General features: G+C 63.2%; 1 protein-coding gene across 2 annotated transcripts; it reads left to right on the top strand.

Annotated features, from left to right (window-relative positions):
* The first annotated feature begins 839 nt into the window (after positions 1 to 839).
* Positions 840 to 8,110, top strand: CDC42EP1 (CDC42 effector protein 1). 2 transcript variants are annotated; one of them, XM_081084586.1, is made up of 3 exons: positions 840 to 974; positions 5,322 to 6,070; positions 6,949 to 8,110. In XM_081084586.1, exons 2-3 carry the CDS (start codon positions 5,599 to 5,601, stop codon positions 7,569 to 7,571), a joined length of 1,095 nt encoding a protein of 364 aa, XP_080940712.1. In that variant the 5' UTR covers positions 840 to 974; positions 5,322 to 5,598; the 3' UTR covers positions 7,572 to 8,110. The 2 variants fall into 2 exon arrangements, with proteins under 2 accessions (XP_080940712.1, XP_080940713.1); XM_081084587.1 differs by lacking the exon at positions 840 to 974 and adding an exon at positions 1,763 to 1,975.
* The last annotated feature ends 244 nt before the right edge of the window (positions 8,111 to 8,354 follow it).

Below are 8,354 nucleotides of genomic sequence, written 5' to 3' on the forward strand. Positions count from 1 at the left end.
TGAAGCGGGAGTCGGAGATCTATCTCCCTCCTGAGGAAGGCACAGGCGGATGCACAGCAGATTCCCTGACCTCAGGGGCGGGGGAGGGTGCTCAGTCCAGCTTTCTGACCCATCCATCTGAGGTGTGATCTCATTTACCTGTTCCGCAGGACTCCCAGGTGCTGACAGGGCAGAGCCCTTAGTAACATAACAGCTGATGCCTGCTTTAATCAGCCCATTTTACAGGTAGGGAAACAGAGGCTCTGAAAAGGTCAGCCATGGCCAGGGCAGAATAGGCAGGCACGCCGCTGGGTTTCAGGGTCCATGTCATTGAGACCACCACCCCAGACCACACCACTCTCAGCGGCCTGCCATGGCCTGTTCCCCAGTCGGGCTCAAGTCCGTGCCCTGGCACCTGCGGGGCCTCTATAGGATTGAAAGGAATGGGAGAAAGGGAGTGGCCACCCCAGCTGGCAGAACTCAAGGCCTAAGCTGGTCTCTGGCATTCAAGGCCTCGGAGGTCAGGCATCCCAGTTCCCCCAACGCCCGCAGGAAGTGGCTGCAGAGCCCAGGAGGGAGTCGCCGAGGGCAGAGCGCCCCTGGGTCACGCACAGAGCGGCAGGGAGGGCTTGGCTGCAGACGCCCCGAGTCGCCCAGCCCGGACAACCCGCACATTCCCCGGCTCCTCCTGCCCGGACGGCCGGCCTGGCGCCCCCGCCACTCCCCCTCCAGCTCTGGCCGCCGCCGGGGCGGCGTGCTGGGTGCCCGGGAGGGGCCCCGAGGGGGCCGGCCCCGCCCGCGGGCGGGAGGAGGGAGCGGGAGGAGGGCGCGCGCCCACACCCCGCCCCCGCCCCGGAGCCAGCCCGAGGAGCCCGCAGCCAGGGCGGCGCAGACCGGCCCAGCGACTCGCCCCAGCTGCGCGCCGGGACGCGCTGCCGCCACCGCCACCGCCACCACGTCCGCTCCCACCCGCAGCCCCGGGGCGCGGAGAGAAGGTAACCGCGAGCCGGCCCGCAGGTCCCGGGGTGGGCGGGGACGCGGCGGGGGGACCCGGCGCCCCGGAGCCTCTGCACCCTCCTAGGCTCTCCGGGCCGGGACGGTGAGGGCGCCCGGGTGCCAACAGGAAGGCCTGGAGCGCTGGGCATGGAGCAGCGCGGGGACACTTCAAATTTGGGGTGGTTTTGCCATGTTCCCGCCTGGAGGAGAGGGGGGCAGAGATTTGGGGGGAACGGCACACGGGGTGGCAGGAGGAGGGGGCGAGCAGAGCGCCGTCTAAGCTCCTTCCTGCCTGGGAAGGGGAGGGCCGGGGAGGGGGCCGTGTGTCGGAATGCCGGGCTCCTGGAGGCCGGCGCGGAGAGCGGGAAATGGGGGGGAGCGCTGGGGAGATGGACGGAGCACCCTGCCCCCTCCCCAGCCGCTGCATTCCAGGCCGAGCAGCGGATGAGGTCATCCCGTCCGGTTCCCCTCGGGCCAAGCAGCCGGCTGTCCCCTGCCCACCCCCGGGAGCGACCCTCCGCGTTCTCACCGCTGCCCCGGGGCATGTTTTATGTCTGAAGTCTCTCCCGACTTCCAGTCCCGCTGCCCTCGCCATAGTCTGTTCCCGTCCCAACCGCGCAGGACGCGCGAAGTCTGAAGCCCGCGGTCTAGACGGGGAAGCTGGCTCAGGGAGGCCCAGGGGCTGAGCCGGGCCACCGCGGCCCGGAGCGCGCGGGGATGCACCCGGCCTGTGGGGCTCGGCCCGCAGCCTCCCCTCGCCCAGGGAGGACTGACTTGGCTCTAACTTGGGGTACGAGGGCTGGAAGCGACTCCCCCACACACACACACACCCCGCTCCCAGCCCGGGTCCCCGCTGAGACTTCAGACAGCTTGCTACTCTTCTCTGGCCTCAATTTCCACGTCTGTGCACCTTGAAGCGGCTGGCCTTTGAGAAGCCAACTCCCCCCCCACCCCCACCCACCCACGGAGTTGGCCCCCTATTCCAGGGGCCCTAACCAAGGTAGGGTCCCGCTGCCCATCGGTTGGGGTGGTGTCGCCCAGCAGGGAGGGGGCTGGTGCACGCGACTGGCCTCCAGGATGCGAGGTAGACGGCGCAGCCTGGGTGACTCCTAGGCGAGCGGAGCGCGGCCGCCCCCGAGCGCGCCTCGGCCACCCCCGCACCCAGACGCGCGCCCGGCCTCCCTTCCACCACATGTGTCTCCGCAGCGGCCCCTACTGGCCGCTCCTAGTACACGGTCCCCGCCTGGGGCCTCAGACCTGGTCTTTGCGGTCTTTACCACCATTGAGTAAACGCCTGCCATGTGCTAGGGCCTGACTCTCCTCTGTGGGTAAATGGAAGGATTCCTGGGCCCCGGAGGCTGCTGGTGGCCAGTCTTGCCTGAAGGTGTAGAGCTGAGCCGCCTGCCTCCCCGGCATGCCCTTCCCAGGCTGGGCGGCTGGCCAGGGTCCCCTCCAACTCCCCTCACACCCTCCCCTGGCACTTACTGCGGATATTGGGTGAATCCTGGGACGCTCCCAGCCACTCCGCTTTTTCTGCCTGTGGCCCTGGGCAAGCTAATCCCCTCTGTGTCTTGTTTCTTCATCTGAAATGGATGTTGTGACCATTAGCACCTAGTATTCCAAGGCTCAGGAAAGCAGGTAGCACTTGTACCAGGACACCCAGAGCCCTGCTTACTCCCGGGCCAGGCGGGGCGCCCGAGCGCCCGAGCGCCCGAGCGCCAGCAATGCCCTGTGGTCAGCGTTGAGTGCCGAACAGCTGCCACCACGAGTCCCTGAAATGAGAGAAGTTGGTATAGGATGTTGGATCTGAACCTAGAGCTACCCTGGCCCAGCGTCTGGGGTTTGATTACTACACCTTCCCCTCTTACAGGCTCCCACGAGGGGCCCGCCTCAGTGCTGGTCTTGTTTTCCACGCGGGAAATACAGGTCCCCGGTATTGGTGTCCTGCCCTTGGCCCCGCAGCATGGCAGGGTCTCTCTGCTGCAGTGGCAGGAGGTGCCCAGAGGCACTTGGGAGGTGGGATCATCACCAGATCGGGGCACAAGCTGGTCTCCCAAGTAAGTCCCAGTGGCCATGGGGGTTTGGCAGGAGCCCCTCTGGCTGAGAGGAGCAGCTGCTTCAAGAAGCCAGGAAGGCCCTAGCCGGATTGTCTCAGTGGATAGAGCATCGGCCCCCGGACTGAAGGGTCCCAGGTTCGATTCTGGCCAAGGGCACATGCCTGGGTTTTGGGCTCAATCCCCAGTAGGGGGCGTGCAGGAGGCACTGATCAATGATTCTCTCTCATCATTGATGTTTCTCTCTCCCTCCCTCCCTCTTCCTTCCTCTCTGAAATCAATAAAAATATATTTAAATAGGAAAAAAAGAAGCCAGGAAGCTGGGGGGCTAGGAGAGAAGTGTGTGTGGCCACATAGCAGACACAGTAAGCCCTCCACATGGCATTTCAGAATGATCCCCCCCCCCTCCGTGTCTTCTCCCAGACATTCATCCCTCGTCTGCAGAGCAGGCAAACCTGGCCTATGCCATGTACCTGCCCTGTGACCTGGGCCAAGCCCCTTCCCTCGAACCTCGGCTCTCCCTGTGAGGTGGGCTGACCCTCCAGCCCTCGGGGAATCAGATGACATCACGTAATGGTTGGCCAACGGCAGCGCGCCTCACAACCACAGCAAACATTCCACGCGGACTTCTTGGTGCCAGTGGTGCCAGGGAAAGGGATGATTCAGAACAACCCGCCCCCCCAGGGGAGGAGTTAGGGTTGGGGGAGGATCAGATGGTGGGAAGGAAAGAGAATGTAGTCAGAAAACAAAGCAAGCTTTGTTTTATTGCCGCCTTTGTTTTTATCTTGTTATTTAACCTATTTTGAATTTCAAATAACATTCAAAGGGCAGTATTGAGATTTTTATGCTTGGAGGTGGCAGCAAAGTTATAAAAAAAAAAAAAAAAGTTGAGACTGGGATCTAGGTGTTCTTGTTAAAGACTATTATCAGTGTTTGCCAGCTGGAGTCCCAGGCACCTGGAGGTAAGTGACTTGCCCAAGGTCGCATGGTGAGGCCGCGGAACCCCCCACCCACCCTCACTCGGAAGGGAGCAAGGGGTGATCTTTCAGCACGAAGGTTATCCTGTGGCACAAAGATCTCCTGATGAAACCGGTATTGGTTTAGCGCTTGCCACGTGCGGAGACCAAGCTGGGTGCTGGGAAGGAGGAAGGCAGGAAAATCCAGACAGGTGCCCCACCCTCCGCGTGCGCTGCCAATCTGGGGAGAGACAAGACTGGGCTCCGGGAGCCCGTCAAAGGCTCTGTGAGTCAGAGGCTCCGAGTTCAAGTCTCGACTGGCTCTCTCCATGTGACCTTGAGCAAGCTTGGCCTTCTCTGGGCCCCCGGGAGACGGAGGTCGGACCAGACAGAGGCCTGTAGGTGTCCTTCAGCCGCCGCTTTCTAAGATCCTAGAAGGGATAGGGTCAGACCAAGAGGAGTTCAGAGAAGATTGGGGCTGTGGTGCCATCAGGAGGGGAGGCAGCAGGCAAGGGATAATAGCTTTTGGTGCCAGCTGAGCTTTTCCTAAACTCGTTCCCTGATGACAAGACTCCTACATCACTGAGACAAACTATGACCAAGTCCTTTCCTGCCGGCCTTCCCAGAGCCTCAGAGGCAGGAGACATCTGGAAAAAGCCACTTCTGACCACAGAATCCTTTTCTCAGGAAGCACCTTGAAGGCGGAGGGTCCTTCGGAACCTCTGCGTGGGCTGTTTACACAGCCATTCACAAAGGCTTTGACGGGCACCCCCTCCCTCCTGGCCACTTGGACTGGCAGACAGTTTAACCTACAGAGAAGCGGGGGACTTGCTCAACCCGCCCACGGGAGGCAGTGTAGCTTGGGGTTCAAGGGATCTGGGTGGAAGGGGTCCTGCTTCACCATTTCCTCCTGTGTAGCCTCAGGCAAATCATTTCACTTCTTTGCCTTCGTTTCTCCCCTCTAATAGAGTGCTCCCTGGGGGCTGTTGTGTGAGTTAAATGAGTGATGAACATGTCACGGGCACTTAGGTGCTTCATCAATGGGCCCCGTGTAATGACCACACACAGTGGAGGTGTGCAGCCTGTGAGTTTTTGTGCTCCCAGTCAATACCTGCTCAAAAGCAACCCCAACTCTGATGTCTGTCTCCGTTGCCCAGTTTTTCCTGCTCTTCCGTTTCCTGTCCATGGGCTCACACCGTGTGTCCTCCTCTGTGAGAGTCAGCGCTTCGTCGGTGCTCCCCACCCCTGTTGTCGGCGGTCAGCGTGTTCTCTTTGGCGGTTCTTATTTGGCCCCAGGGTCCCCAGGCCTCCCATCACCTCTCTGTCTTTCTCTCAGGTCTCCAGCTGGACCGGAGAGGGGCTGTCCACTAGGCGTGCCTACCCTGTCTTTGGACAGAACATCGACAGCTGATTCCACGGGGCCAGGAGCCAGGCCTCAGCGAGAGACCGGCCATGGGCCCCCCACAGCCTCAGCATTTGGGAGCAGCACCTTAGGAAAACAGGAGCAGCCTCCGTCCACCCTTGACACCGAGAAGAAGGGACCTGCCACGGACCCACCGCCTGTCCCGGGCCCCAGCTGGGCATGGACCAGCACCTGTGACCTGCCGGAGCTGATGCCGGGCCCCCAGGGGGGCAGAGGAGCTCCCACCATGAGCCTGGGCAAGCTCTCACCTGTCGGCTGGGTGTCCAGCTCGCACGGGAAGAGGCGGCTGACTGCAGACATGATCAGCCCCCCACTCGGGGACTTCCGGCACACCATGCACGTAGGCCGAGGCGGGGACGTCTTTGGCGACACCTCCTTCCTCAGCAACCACGGGGGCAGCTCCGGGGGCACCCACCGTTCGCCCCGCAGCTTCCTGGCCAAGAAGCTGCAGCAGGTGCGCAGGGTGGGGGCCCTGCCCCGGCGGATAGCTTCCCCGTCGTCGGCCTCGCCTGCTCCGCCCGCCGTCTCCCCCATCATCAAGAACGCCATCTCCCTGCCCCAGCTCAACCAGGCCGCCTACGACAGCCTTGACAGCCTCATGGTGAGCAAGCTCAGCTTCAACAGCAGCCCCGCCGGCACCGCGGACGGCCACTCCAGTTACGGTGAGCACCTGGGAGATGTGCCCGTTTTCCCGACGCTGAGACCCAGAGGATTGAATGGTTCAACCAAGCCTCCAAGTGAGCTCTTTTCCCCATAGTCGTGCGGTCTCACCATGGAGGTCAGGCCCAAACCCCAGACCGGGGAGGGGGAGGGGTCAGAGGGTGAGAACCAGCCGTCTCCCCAAAATACACAGACAAATCTGGACAACCACTCACGTGGACAGACGCCAGAGGCCCTTCCCGCTTGGTGGGGAGGGAGAGGCAGATGCTGTCTTGGTGCCACTGGGCAGCTCACCTGGGAACCAGGGTTCTGGTTCCTGCTGCCACCTCGTGGCCATTCCCTGCCCCGCAGCCTTGCCCCACCGCCAGCGGTTGCCTAGAGTGCTCCCCCTGTGGGTCTCTGCTCAGAACCCCACTGAGGGCTGGAGCCAGGGGCTGGACTTCCCGAGGCTTCCGTTGAGTCTGTGACTTCTAGGCAGTCAGACCCTGGCTGCTGGTTTCATCACTGTGACCAGCCCACCTTCAGCATCAGCCACACGCCAGGAGAGCAGGGGCACCGCCGAGGTCACAGTGGGGGAGATCTGAGCTTCAGGCTGGGTTCTGCCGCCTCAGACTGTGGCCCTGGGCAAGCCCTTCCCCTTGGAGCCTCACTTTCTTCATCTGCAAAATGGGAATGAGGATCGTGTCCGTTGTCAGCTTCCAGGACCACATGAGCGACTCCTGGGTTCCCTGTATTGGAAAGATGGGAGGAACTGAGTCCAGAGCGGGGAGAGACTTGCTAGACAGAGGGCGCATAGCAAGCGGGGTGGCTCCTGGCTCTCCCCGCCCTGGGTGCTGGTCAGGGACCCCAGCCCTGACCCCGCTTGCCATTTCCCTTCTAGGTCTGGACTCTGGGTTCTGCACTATCTCCCGCGTGGCTCGCCCGGAAAAGCCTCGTGACCGAGACCATGACAGTGCCTTCCCCTCCGAACCTGAGCTTCGCCGCTCTGACTCCCTCCAGTCCTTCCGCCTGGACCTCGACCTTGGGCCGTCTCTCCTCAGTGAGCTGCTGGGGGTCATGAGCCTCTCAGAAGGCTCTGCAGCTGAGACTCCAGCCCCAGCCCCTGCCTCCAGCCCCTCACCCCCTGCCGCAAGCCCCCCAGCCCCTGCCGCAAGCCCTCCACCCCGTGGACACTGCCCCAATGGGGTAACTGCTGGGTTTGGCCCAGTGGCTGAGGCGAGGGCCAGCCCCGTAGGTGAGTGTCCCCGGGCACCTGCTGACATGGTCCCTGGCAGGCACTGGGGAGCCGGCTGGAGTGGCAGCCGGGGCAGCCGCCACTACACTGAGATGGATGCTCGGCAGGAGCTGGTGAAGGTGCTGCCCCAGGGGCGGGCCTCTTGGGAGAGCCTGGATGAAGAGTGGGGAGCACCCCAGGCAGGCAGCCGGGCCCCTGTGCCCAGCACAGTGCAAGCCAACACCTTCGAGTTCGCCGACGCTGAGGAGGACGATGAGGTCAAGGTGTGAGCAGCTGAGCGTGGGCTCAGGACCCCGCCCAGCCTCCGGCCGCTCACTGCCCTGAGGAGCCCAGGTGCAGAGCTCCCCCTCACCTGACACCTGGGTCCGGCTGATGGGGATGGAGAACCCACACTGCCCCCAAACCCTCCACGCCTCTGCTGGACAGACATGGGAGCGAGGCCAGGCTGGTGCTGGGACCTGGGTGTTCCCGAGGACCCTGCCGGGCTGACCTGCTTCCCCCCACTGCCGCTCTGGACCCCGCGGCCCTGCCTCCGGCCCCGCCCCCGCCCCCACCGGCTGGAGGGCCGGCCTCACAGAGCCGCCTTTGTGTGGGGACGCTGTCCTTGCTGGTGGGGGGTAGGGAGCATACCACACAGGGCCTCTGTCTGCTCCCAAAGGGGCCGCCTGCCCACTCACCCTGGAGCTTCCCCAACGTGCCCACCCCAAGCCCCCCTTGTCCCAGAAGCCTCGAGGTGAAATCAGGTGCGACCCCACCTTCTTGTGCACCCCAGACCTGCCTCCGGGTTCCGATTAAAAAGGCTTTGTGAGACGCGGTTCCTGCGCGATGTTTGGGGACCTGGGAGTACGGTGTCAGCTCCACCTGCTTCCATGCCCTCAGCACTGGGTCTGGAAGCCAAGGACCCCCTGGGGCCCCCAGCACACTCAGGGGCCGAGAGGGTAATGAGTAACCAGGCTGGAAGGAATGTTCCTGAGATAAGAGGCCCAGGTGGGAGCCCTTATCTGCAGTTCCGGGAACAGCCCCTGGCCCAGGTGCCTGGATCCGTCCCTGCC

This window comes from Myotis nattereri, assembly GCF_964212035.1.
Source record: "Myotis nattereri genome assembly, chromosome: 2".
NCBI classification, from domain to species: Eukaryota; Metazoa; Chordata; class Mammalia; order Chiroptera; family Vespertilionidae; genus Myotis; species Myotis nattereri.

What these genes read in the sequence shown, in the direction of transcription:
- CDC42EP1 (XM_081084586.1), top strand. Translation starts at nt 5,599, where the DNA reads ATGCCGGGCCCCCAGGGGGGCAGAGGAGCTCCCACCATGAGCCTGGGC. An exon ending in GGACGGCCACTCCAGTTACG is followed by an intron (nt 6,071 to 6,948) that starts GTGAGCACCTGG and finishes TTTCCCTTCTAG; the next exon opens with GTCTGGACTCTGGGTTCTGC.